This window comes from Typopeltis vanoorti, chromosome 18 (assembly GCF_054136105.1).
Source record: "Typopeltis vanoorti isolate ZY-2024b chromosome 18, IOZ_Tvanoo_1.0, whole genome shotgun sequence".
Taxonomy (NCBI): Eukaryota; Metazoa; Arthropoda; class Arachnida; order Uropygi; family Thelyphonidae; genus Typopeltis; species Typopeltis vanoorti.
In genome coordinates this window covers 4,938,695-4,952,175 of record NC_143566.1, presented here as the reverse complement: position 1 = coordinate 4,952,175, position 13,481 = coordinate 4,938,695, and the positions used below count along the sequence as shown (strand labels likewise).

The following is a 13,481-nucleotide window of genomic DNA, read 5'->3' as shown; positions in this document are numbered from 1 at the left end:
ATTTCTATCTCTAATCCAGAGTATTTTAGTAAGAAGGTGTGACACCTTTTGGCTACTTGTATATGGAAATATGACTTTTGCATTACTTCAACCTTGGTATCACTGCCGGGTCTGGCTCCCACCAATGAGACCTCAATAAAGGTCAAAATTGGTCTGGGCAGTGCCATTCCCATAATGATATATGCGTTGCATTATGGGATACCAAGGCAACTAATGTGAAGTCATTAGCCTCTATATACAAGTAGCCCAGTTGTGAAATGACTTCGCACACAAACTTTGTTTGCTTACACTTGGATAAAGGATGAAACCAAGAATATAATTTCTTGGCATCTTTAATTTATAGTATAACCAAGTGAAAATACTTTCAAAGTCCGTGCATGAAGTATCTTTACAAATAAACTTCATGTGTGTAGAGGCTAATGACTTCACATCAATTGCGTTAGTATCCCATAATGTTTAGTAAACACCCTTTTGAACAGGTATAATACAATGCATTACAGCCACTACCCAGACTGATTACAACCATTTTTAAGGTCTCATCAATGGGAGCAAGACCTATATGAGATACCAAGGATGAATTATTGCTTAAGTCATATATTTCCCATATATAAGTAGTGAACAGTGAACCATATTATTAGAATATTCTGTATTCAGGAAGTTGAAAGTTTTTTCACATGGTTGTAATTTAATTTATCTTATCCAGAGTATTTTAATAATAATAAGTGATACACCTTTTCACTATTTGTGTATGAGAAATATATGACTTCTGCATGAATTCAACCTGAATTAGTTCTTTATTATTCAATGGATAATAAAGAACTAATGAAGTCATCAGCCTTTATATACAAGCAGTCTAGTTGTGAAGATACTTAGCATTCAAACTTTGTTTGCTTACATTTGAATAAAGAATAAAACAAGAATGTAATTTCTTGGGAAGTTTAACTTAAATGTAAAATCACAACTGTGATTAGAACATAAACAAATGGATGATTTCAAGAATTTAGAATGATACTTAACAGAATCTATTTGAAAATGTAAAATTTAAGCTGCATGATAATTTGATACTCAACACCTAATAAACTAATTAAATGTTAAAGAAAAAATAAAGACATAAGATTTCAGCTAAATGGATAATTTAAATTTTTTTCTCTGAAGGAAAGCTTATTAAAAACACTCATCTTTATCAAACTGTTTTCAGCTGCAGAAAGCTGACTATACACAGTTAAAAATAGAAATTATGTACAATCTCAGAAGAATAAGTACGATGTGTGGTATGAAAGTAATGCCTCCTATTTTTTTTTTTTTCCAACAGAAAATATAATTTACTTAACAATTTTTAATCCTCCATCTTTTGCAACAATGCTGTTATTTTTCAACAAAGTTGCTATCATTCTGTACACTTTTGCTATTACTGAGTGAGATGTTATACCTCTAAATGAAGATTTATTGTTACATAGACCATATATTTACAACATACTTAAGCTCTTACAAATTGCCTACCGGTTTCGCTAGTAACTGACCAGCTTTCTCAAGGCTTGCATAGTACAAAAAAGAGGTAAATGCAAAAAAGGTTTCAAAATACAAAGAACCGTTTGTACCTGTTAGGTAGCTAGGGTGACACGTTCGCGTGACATAACTACTCAGCATCATGAACACGCGTTACATGCAAACGTGTAATATGGTTATTTGCGTACTGTAGCTCTGTTGAACTGAGGGAGTTAATTAGATTTTTCCAGGTATCGTTCAGAATGGCCCCCTTGATTTCTGTTTAGGTTACTTCCCGTACGTAGTACAACTGCCGCTTCTTTAAATACTCGATGCCTAATCCTCGTCTACGTAGGGCATGGAGCTGTTATTCCAGTCTATAGTGTGGTTCGAAGTTGAAAAGTGATGTGCCAATCCTGAGATGATCGTTCTGTGGTGATTAACATCGCCTATATGTTCTTTCTGTCTTATTTCCAGGCTTCTCGAAGTCTGTCCGATGTAGGAAAGACCGCACGTGCATGGGATATTATACACACCTGGATATTTATAAAATGGCATACTGGAATTCATCTCAGGATTGGCACATCACTTTTCAACTTCGAACCACACTATAGACTGGAATAACAGCTCCATGCCCTACGTAGACGAGGATTACAGGTATCGAGTATTTAAAGAAGCGGCAGTTGTACTACGTACGGGAAGTAACCTAAACAGAAATCAAGGGGCCATTCTGAACGATACCTGGAAAAATATAATTAACTCCCTCAGTTCAACAGAGCTACAGTACGCAAATAACCATATTACGCGTTTGCATGTAACGCGTGTTCATGATGCTGAGTAGTTATGTCACGCAAACGTGTCACCCTAGCTACCTAACAGGTACTAACGGTTCTTTGTATTTTGAAACCTTTTTTACATTTACCTCTTTTTTGTACTATGCAAGCCTTGAGAAAGCTGGTCAGTTACTAGCGAAACCGGTAGGCAGTTTGTAAGAGCTTAAGTACGTTGTAAATATATGGTCTATGTAACAATAAATCTTCATTTTGTAATACTTTATGACCAAAACATGTATAATGTTATACCTCTTTCATACTTAACTCCATAAAAATCATTACTATGAAGCTGCAGCTCTCTATAAACAGCTCGTTTCAGGTCCTCCTCCCCCTCATCATCATCTGCAAAATAATGTCCCTGGAATGCATTATTCAATGGATAAGCACTATTTACCATCCTACCCACAACCATCTGGGCAATGGGAAGGTCACTATAGCTATATGCCAACTGTATTCCTTGTGCACAAAACTGCATGACACTTTAATAGTTTCACCACTTTCAAAGTTGACCCAGTACCTAATTGTGCTCATATCAACAATATCATAGAGAAATATTTTTCATATGAGTGTGAATTTTCATCAGACTCACATTTTCTGCATTAAGAAATTCTATCACCACACTTGCTTTATATGTTAATCTATAATGGTGCCATCTAAGCTACTTGTGTGCTGTGCTCATGTAGAACTTTCTGCCATGAAAGAAAATATACAAGGCATTACTTTCATCTCTCATTATCAGAATTTTATTTCGTCACATTATTAAGTACATAAACAAAAATTCAATGGTAAACATACTTATCTGTGTTGTAATGCAGTCTCTTCTAGGCCACAGTAAGCTGTCATAAAAAAAAACAAAAAAACAATTGAACAAGAAATAAATAAACAAACAAACCACAATCTCCTTATTGTTATGTGATGAAGAACATAGAACAATATTTCTTAATAATAAGATTATTTCTTAAACAGGGAAGATAATTTTTTTTTTTTTAATGTGAATACCATTTCTGAAAGACTTTAAACCTATAGCCCTTAACAGTAACATAGATATGCTTCATAATTGGTCAATCCGACACTGTAGACCAAATACAGAACTTTTCTAAACCACTTCACACTTCCAATGAACAAGGTGGTAGTCTCACACCAAGTATTGAAATTCAGCTACTACCTAATAACATTCAATGTCCATGGCAGTACTGGATTTTAGTCATTGGTGGGATCACAGAAAACCAGGCTAATAACAGCACAAATTGTTGGTAAGTATATTTTCCCATTAAAAGTGTGCTCCACCAAGATAACAGTTATTCCTTCAAGAAGTATCACCAAAAATGAGAAAATTAATACTACAAACATAGGCAAAATAAGAGGTAAGAGCATTCCTTTTAAGGAACAAGGTTGTCCCATATTAGACTAAACCTTCAAAATAACAACAAAAACGGTATGCACACAGCTGATGCACAATATATATTTGTTGATTCTCTTAAATGAGTTGGAGGGGGGTACTATTTAAACACTGAGACAAGAGATAGCATTTCTGTCATTGAAATCTGAGGAATAAGAGTAGGAATTCGTAATAGCAGTACACAAGAAGTGTTGATCATAAGATACGAGGGTGGTCTGAAAAGTTCTCAGCCTAACAATGAAAAAACAAATTTATAATTTCAAAATCATTTTTATTTTTCAACACAATCTCCCTTAAGACTAATATATTAATTCCAGCGATGTCAGAGCGTCATTATTCTGTCCATGTAGTGGTTCTCAGTAAGAACTGCAAAATACCCCTCTACAGCTGCAATCACCTCTTGATTCTAAAAAAAACGCTGACCAGCAAGGAAGAGTTTTAGTTTTTGGAAGAGATAGAAGTCAGATGGAGCCAAATCTGGGGGCAAAGGGTGGATGTTTCAACAATTCATAGTGCAGATCCCTTAATTTTCCCATTGCCAAAACACCTTTGTGGAAGGGTGCACCATTCTGATGAAAGATTGATTCTTGTAGACAGGCTTATACGTTGGTTATGCATTATTAAAACACTTAAGGAAATGAACAACGTAGTTAAGGATATAAATTAAATTATACTTTAATAAATATTTTCCAATATTTCGGCAACGTCACGTTGCCATCTTCTAAAGGAACTTACAAAAAAAAAAGGCATGTGCACATAGTAACTACAAACACAGTAACTGGGAATGAAGAGATTAAGCTATTGTTCTCCTAAAAGTCCTGATGGTGTCCTCTAGTGGGCTAAGTAGGTGGTGTTCTTGGCCGTTGGGCTGAAGGTCTGCTGATGTAAGCCTCCCAAATTTGGGACAGTCGCATACAACCAAATTTGCTGAGGTTTGGAGAATTTCTTAGGGCTGAGGCTGATTCCATAAATAGTCTTTTGAATTTGTATTTGCTACGGTGTATTACTGTAGCTTTCTTTCACCGTATTCTGTGGCATGTATCCAGAGCATGGTCTGCAAGACCAGAATGGCTGTACTTGTGAAACCGGATGTAGTCCTTGTGTTCAGAAATTCTGATATTCGCTGTCCTGCCCGTTTGGCCAAAGTAAGACAGTTTACAACTGCAAGGGACCTGGTATACACCAGGTAGGTCTAGGGGAAGTGGTTGGTCTTTAGTGGAGCGGAAAAGGGATGCCAATTTTCTGTAACAGGAGGTCAGGTCATGTTTTTTTAAGATTTTGGTAATCTTTTCTGAGGTGCCTTGGATGTAGGGAATGGTGATGGATTTAGAGTAATCCTTGTTGTGGAGTGGGGGGGGGGAGGGGATCTGCGGTTTGTAAGTTCTAATATTTTTTGGACTTTTTTTTTGGGGGGGGGGGGGTAGCCATTGGCTGAGAAAGTGTTGAGGATGTGATTTAGTTCAAGTTGTTTGAACAGATTAGTTTAGCCCTGTTGTATAGTGTTTTCACTACTCCATATTGTTGTGAGGGGGGGGGGGGGAATTGTTGGTGAATGTATCTGCCTGTATGTGTGGGTTTTCTGTAAACTGAGAAAACCAAGGTTCCAATAGGCTGGCGGGTGACTAGTGTGTCTAGGAAAGGGAGGATGTTTTTTTTCCTCTTTTTCCAGGGTGAATTTGATTCTGGGGTGTTGGTTGTTTAAGTGTGTTAAGAAGGAGAGAAGTGTTTCAGAGGCATGTGGCCAAATAGCAAACACATCATCTACGTAGCATAGCCACATGGTTGGTTTTTTGTGGGACAGAGTTTAAGACTTTCTCTTCAACGGTCTCCATAAAGAAGTTGGCCAAGGGTGGGGAGAGTGATGAACCCATGGCTGTCCCCTCTATTTGTTTGTAATATTTTCCCTGCCAAACGAAATAGCCTGAGTTCATTGTGAGCTGAAATAAGGCTGAGATATTGGAAGAAAATTTAGCTTGGATTAGCTCTAAAGTTTTCTTGAGTGGGACATTTGTGAATAAAGAGGAGACGTCAAAGCTGACCATTATGTCAGTGTGTTGGAGTGTAAGGTTTTCTATACTGGCTTTGAAATGGGCTGAGTTTTTTATGTGTGATGGTGTGTGAGCTCTTTGGCCAAATGTTTAGCTAATTTGTATGTGGGGGAAATCAATGCCATCCACTATGGGACGTAATGGCACATTTTCTTTATGTATTTTTGGGAGTCCGTAAATACAGGGGGGGGGGGTATAGAGTTAAATGGCTTTAATCTGTTGGTAACTTCTACAGGCCAAGAAGTGACTCTCTTAAGGAGCCTGTGAAGTTTTCTAATTTGAGAGTTGGTGGGATTGTAATTGATGGGGAGGTAAGTAGCCCGATCTAATAGAAGAGCATTCAGCTTACCTGTGTAGTCCTTTTGGTTAAGGACTACAGTTGCATTTCCCTTATCTGCTTTGGTGATATCTATTTCTTTATTATTCTTCATTTCCTGTAGAGCTTTATATTCCTTGTTGGATATGTTGGTTTTTGGTGGGATTGCTTTGGAAAGGACACAAGCTACATCCAGTCTTACACTGTTGGCGACTTGATGTGGAAGGTGGCGGATTCCGCATACGATCTGGATAATAATATCCTCACTAGGTATTTTTTTGGGAGCAATGGCGAAATTGTGAACACGTGACATCCATTGATTGTTTCAGGCTTTAGGGTGACTGAAGAAAGGTTGATTACGGTATTGGTAGCAAGTTTTGGATGGATGGTAGAGTTTTTTTTTAATATTTCGAATTTTTTCATCTGTCCGCTTCGTTTTTTTCGAATTCTTTGTCGGCAGCGGTACACGAGACGTCACGTAAAATCGACCAAAGTTCGTGGTTTAAAGTGCATGAAAGCTCATCTTCGACGGCACAAATAGCTTCATTAATGTCCGCTAAGAGAAAACGCGTGGTGGTGATTTGTTCGCATAGCAATGCATTGCTGGCGTGGGCTACAAACCACAGATCCCCCCCCCCCCTCCACAACAAGGATCTCTAAATCCATCACCATTCCCTACATCCGAGGCACCTCGGAAAAGATTACCAAAATCTTAAAAAAACATGACCTGACCTCCTGTTACAAACCTTACAGAAATTTGGCATCCCTTATCTGCTCCACTAAAGACCAACCACTTCCCCTAGACCTACCTGGTGTATACCAGGTCCCTTGCAGTTGTAAACTGTCTTACTTTGGCCAAACAGGCAGGACAGCGAATATCAGAATTTCTGAACACAAGGACTACATCTGGTTTCACAAGTACAGCCATTCTGGTCTTGCAGACCATGCTCTGGATACATGCCACAGAATATGGTTTAAGAAAGCTACAGTAATATACCGTAGCAAATACAAATTCAAAAGACTATTTATGGAATCAGCCTCAGCCCTAAGAAATACTCCAAATCTCAACAAATTTGGTTGTATGCGAATGCCCCAAATTTGGGAGGCTTACATCAGCAGACCTTCAGCCCAACGGCCAAGAACACCACCTACTTAGCCCACTAGAGGACACCATCAGGACTTTTAGGAGAACAATAGCTTAATCTCTTCATTCCCAGTTACTGTGTTTGTAGTGCCTACGTGCACGTGCCTTTTTTTGTAAGTTCCTCATGGGGAACTTTAGTGTCACCCACGTGGCTGGGCTTAGTATTGTTTGTTATTTGTGTATATGTTACATTAATTGTTTTTGTAATCCCCGCAGATGTCCTAGTGACTAGGACGAAATATAGGAAGTATTAAATTCTATTTTAATTATTTTTGAGTGTTGTAAAAAATCCATTAAGCCTCCAACATGATGTCCTCACAGCACTTAAGCCTCTACACACGTGTTTGTAAGTTCCTTTAGAAGATGGCAACGTGACGTTGCCGAAATATCGGAAAATATTTATTAAAGTGTAATTTAATTTATATCCTTAACTACGTTGTTCATTTCCTTAACTGTTCTGATGAAAGATCATTTTTTTCTTCTGCAAACTGGTCTGTTCTCATGAATTTTTTCATCTGGTCTGGTTAGCAGATCGAAATAATATTCACCAGTTATTTGTTTAACCTTTTCAAGATGACACTGTTCAGAGATTTTCATGCGAGTACGTTTTTGATCTGCTGTGAGCAAGCATGGCACCTATCTTGCACAAAGCTTTTTCATATGCAATTCTTCATGCAAAATATATCCTACACGTTCTTTTGAAATGCCTATAGTCTCAACAATTTCACGCACTTTGACTTGCCGATCATCCAACACCATATCGTGCACTCGATCAATAATTTCTGATGTTGTTACACTTTTTGGACGTCCTTCACGTGGATCATCTTCAAGGCTGGTATGGTCAAGTTTAAACTCGGCAGCCCATTTCTTAATTGTCGAAAACGAAGGAGAAGAGTGTCCATAAACTTTTATGAACTTGGAATGAATTTCTTTTGCCGTTAAAGCTTCTTTTACAAAGAATTTTATAACCGCACAATACTCAATTTTATCCATATTAAGGGATACAGGCAACACTTTTGCTTCAGACAGCTGTATAAAACAACTACTTGATAGAATGACTTGCAATTTTACACGGATGCTTATGACAGATGTACCAACAACTCATGTAACAACAGATGTACAAAAAAATCTTGCATATAGTGTTGCCATCTATGGTTGAGGCTGAGAACTTTTCAGACGACCCTCATAAAATTACAACAGAAGAAAGATGGGCAAGACAATTATTGAAAAAAAAGAGCATGGAAAGTAGTGTGTGTGTGTGTGTGTGTGCTTGCCTTTAAAACTGATTAGGGAGAAATGAAGGAGTAGATCACAATCTCATCAAAGTTTCGACTCTGGTAAAATTGTCTTCCTTTCAGACACTTGCAACCTAATGTCCTTTAGCAAACGATGCATGGGAAGATCTTCGAGGCTTTACTGCTTCCTTCCCACAGTCAGAAAAAAATAATTTATCTTATGTGGCTTGAGACAAAAACTCCAGCTTCTTTCAAAACCTAGAATGAAAACATGCAACATTTGCAAAACTATCATTTATAGAACTAAGTTTGACTTTGAAAGGACTGAATGTACAAAAACTTGCTACCATGCCACTGTCATTTATGCCTTCCAGTCAAAAGCTAATGGGCACAAATTCTATCCATGTATGCATTTTTGAAAATTATGGAGACAACTACCATGTTTGAATAAAAACTTTAGTTTAATATAACTAAATTCTACATTCGACGTTTTGACCTTTATGTCAAGGTCATCTTCTGGAGCATACAACTATACACAGAGAACAAGCTACGCTACAATCAAACTGGTTTGTTAAAGATACTGACCAACCGCTACAAACCAATTGTTGGCCTGACCTCTGGTGGAAAAAAAAAAAAAAAAAAAAATATATATATATATATATATACACACATATCAATGCTAGAGTCCTATTATTAGTGTTATCTGTTGGTTGTAGAAATACATTGGGCGCAACAACAAGTATCTATCTATACACATATATTATTATCATGATTATACTTGTACATTCCAGCCAGTTGGTATAATTTATCTTATGTGGCTTGAGACAGCCACATAATACTAGTACTTAATAATTTAAACTTAAAACCATATTCAACTCCTCTAAGGATCCTCTCCTCCCATTAGCACATTCTGGAGTCTATTGCATCTGCTGCCATTGTAACTTACCGTACATTGGTGAAACAGGACGGACAATCCCTATACGCAAGAAAGAACACATTAGACACATTAAATATAACCATTATGGTGAAGCAGGCCTCTGACCACACGCTCAACACCTTACACCAAATCAACTGGAAAAGCACCAGCTCTTTACACCACACAAAAACCTGGTATGAAAGGAAATTTAAGGAAGCCTGCAAAATCCTGATAAACCACCCAAATATCAACAACAAAGATGGCATGAAAATTCCTAGGATCTGGATGGCACACATTCAGCCTACCTAATATATCAGATCCAGCATAAGTCAGGACTCTAGCCATTCTTCAGCTAGTATTAGAAACCATTCCATACCAACTGGCTGGAATGTACAAGTATAATCATGATGTTAATATATGTATATAAGTAGGACACTAACAATAATAGTAGTAGATAGTAGCATTGATGTATATATATATATATTTTTTTTTTTTTCACCAGAGGTCAGGCCAACAATTGTTGTAGTGGTTGGTCAGTATCTTTAACAAACCAGTTTGATTGTAGTGTAGCTTGTTTTCTGTGTAGAGTTGTATGCTCCAGAAGATGACCTTGACATAAAGGTCGAAATGTTGAATGTAGATTTTAGTTATATTAAACTAAAGTTTTTATTCAAACACGGTAGTTGTCTCCATAATTTTCAAAAATGCATTCAGATCACCGTGTAAGCTTAAAAGAAACTATCCATGTATGTTCCCATCTCTCTCACCAGATGGCAGCACAGCATCATTACTTAAAGATAAAGCAGACTTCCTTAGTATCACTCTTCTCATTTAAATGTTCTGCAGATGAAGGCAAATAATCTCCTTTACTTGAAATACTGCATTACATGAAATCTATGGTGTCATGCTAGAAAGATATCAAAAGAATCTTGAATACCTGAATACTCATGATCTTGTTGGTATCCCACCAACTGCACTTGTGAGATGTTGGGTGGCTGATTAATTTGTGGTTTTATGGTGCAAGGACAGCAAAGGTCATACAGCACTATTACACAGGGTATTAACTAATAAATAATTATAAGGAGTGAGAAATAAAGTATATGTACAAAAAAACAGGCTATCTATATACAAGGTATTATTAAAGTTATAAGATAAATGAGTAAATAAAATGTATTTATAAGGTTTAGAATCTAAAATGCAGTATCTATACAGATATATACATAATTATAAGTATATGCATAATATAATTATAAGCATAAATATACATTATACATAAGTATATATACAGAATGATAATCAAATGAGTTTGAATAAATTAATTCTTTGTAAAAATTTTAAAATGAGCTCTATACACTCATGCAGATAAGTAAAAATGTCATTCCTCTCTCGTGTGAAGTGCTGGCACTCCACCCGAATATGACTAATGGTAAGGCAGGTGTTACATTTCTCACACGTAGGTGGGTCATCAGCCATCAGTTAATAAGACTGTGACCTATGCAGAGCCTAGCAAGGACAACTTCCTCTCTTCTGTTCCTATGTTGACTAGACTGCCAATGCTTAATATGAAATTGGTTTGTCAGTGCTTCCTGCCAAGATATTGCCACTGGACAATTTAACTTTGATTTTATAAACTGTGTGTAGTCAGTATATAGCACTGTCAACAGCATGTTGAAAAAGTTTCAGCTGATCTAGCTGCAATGTCATTTCCATTAATTCCAATGTGGCTGGGAATAGAGCACAACCAAGCATCGAAATTAAGGGACTTCATTTTGTACAAAAGTTGCATCTCATCTGATGTGGACTATACACTGGAGAGGAGATAGCCTGTAAAGAACTCAAAGAGGCAGTATAATTGAAATTCAAGGAACATATTGCAAAGGTGGTGAAGGTAACCCAGAAGATTACTGCAATACTGAGAAGGACGCTGACCTGCAGAGATAAAAGAGTTATCGTTCCATTGGATAAGATTCTGATCAGACCACACTTAGACTACTGTTCTCAAATTTGATCCCAGGATTTGAAGGAGATAAATTAACTGTGGAAAGGGTACAAAAGCAGATAACAAAGATGGTTTCAGGACAGTACAATGTTAGTTATGAGGATCGACTGAGGGAATGTGGACTGCAGAGTTTGGTGGATAGAAGGAGGAGAGGTGATATGATTGAGACCTTTAAACTGTTGAGAGGTAGTTATAGAGTTGACACTGGGGAGTTCTATTGCTTGGTGGAACAGCAGGAAGGAGCGATGACAAGGGGCCATCCCTGGAAGCTGCAAAAGGAAGCCGTGAGCAAGAGGGTGAGGAGTGGTTTCTTTGCATGGAGGGTGGTTGAAACATGGTATAAACTGCCTGATAGAGTGGTGAGAGCAAGAACAGTCAATGAGTTCAAGGAGTGGTATGATAGACTTCGTGTTTTCTTGGAAGGACCTCCCACGATGAGTCTTTTGACTCCATGGAGGATTGAATAATAATAATAATAATGAAAATAATAATAATAGCAATCGGGGATCTGGTTGGAGATAGTAATATTAGGAAACACAGCAGCACAGCGAACAGAGATCTCTGATTTTAAACCATCGGTATAGATGGGCAAGGAATCAGAGTAGGCTGCTCAGTGTGCATTAAACAACTGAAGGTAGATAGATGATGGCAGAATTACTGTAGTTGACAAAGTGAGAGGTTGCAGGATAGAGCAAGCCTGCCATGGAGGAATGCTGTTTTTTTTTTCTTCTTTAATGTGCATATCAAAAGTATGAATAGAAGTCTGACAGTGTGATATTGGATCTCCCAACATAGAGAAAAGAAACTAGTCCATCTAGGATGATCTGGATGGGATTTTATTTTTAGGGCATAATTAAGAAACAAATGTTTTTCTCTAAGTGATGGGGGGGGGTCATTTGATTCAACAAAGACTTTGAATGGATGATGTGGGAAAAGCATGCGTAGCTTTGGAACACTCAGATGGTGAATAGGGTCCAACTACCAGAGCATGCTCACCCTTGCAGAACTCCATACCTGGGATCCATATTCAAGCTTTGAACATATGTGCGTGTTAAATGCGCAGCAAGGAACATCGATCAGTTCCCCATTCTGTAGATCAGGCCTGTCCAACCTTAGGTAATCCGAGGGCCACATTAAAAAAAAAATATTTATCTGAGAGCATCATCATAGTCATATCTAGTAATTTGGTGACAGCAGCAACACCACCTCGATAGCTGAACAAATGAACAGCACTAATCCTCCACTTACGTTCCCCTTGAGCATCTGGAGTATGCACGTTGGAACAAAACAGTGTAAGAACACTTCTTTGACACATCTAATATTTGAAAAACAAGCAAGTATATAGTGATGTAAAAACATCAAGTAAAAATTACCAACATTGAGATTATCAATTAGTGATAGAATTAAAATATCTAACATGAGTTTGATTCAAATTGTTATTTTATTTTTTTCGCACGTGAAAATCAACCTCCACAGGCATGCCACACAAAATCGCACCATAGCATTATCCAGCCCGCAGGCAGTGCTTCGGACAGCCCTGATGTAGAGGATAGAGCATGCATAGGATATTCAATGTGTTTTTGGCACTTTTTCACAAAGAAAATGAATGTGTGTAAAGAATGTCAGCTTTCTGTCAAAGATGAGTCCCAAGAACTTGGCCTTGGGTACTGGGATAATAGTTTGTCCCATTCTTAAATCAGGATAAGGATTAAGAGTGAATTTTTGACAGAAGTATACACAGTTTTATCTGCAGAGAACTTGAACACATGAAAAAGAGCCCATTAAAAATATGACTGATTGGTTGTTGAAATTGTCTTTTGATGACCCTCGTATTGCAGGAGTGACAGTAAATTGTGAAATCATCTGCATAAAGGCAATTGCTCACTGTGGGAAGAAGATGTATAGAAATGAGAATAACTACTTCATAATGAGCAGGATCTGCTTCCTGCATACAAGAGTGATATTCCTGAAGGTAGGTTCCTCACTGGATTTTAATTATGTTTTCTGTAGACATACGAAGGTGGTCAGAAAAGTTCTTGGCCTAACAATGAAAAAACAAATTTGTAATTTCAAAATTATTTTTATCTTTCAAAATGATCTCCCTTA

At 37.3% G+C, this 13,481-nt stretch overlaps 1 protein-coding gene across 5 annotated transcripts in view; it reads right to left on the bottom strand.

The window, feature by feature from the left end:
* The window catches only part of LOC150096464 (kazrin-like), a 686,592-nt gene that overhangs the window by 106,362 nt on the left and 566,749 nt on the right, over positions 1-13,481 (bottom strand). For all 5 annotated transcript variants that reach the window (XM_090408269.1, XM_090408271.1, XM_090408270.1 and 2 more), the window contains one exon: positions 3,114-3,154. In XM_090408269.1, coding sequence (XP_090264395.1) covers positions 3,140-3,154 — 15 coding nt within the window. In that variant the 3' untranslated portion in view covers positions 3,114-3,139. The remainder of the gene's footprint in view (positions 1-3,113; positions 3,155-13,481) is intronic.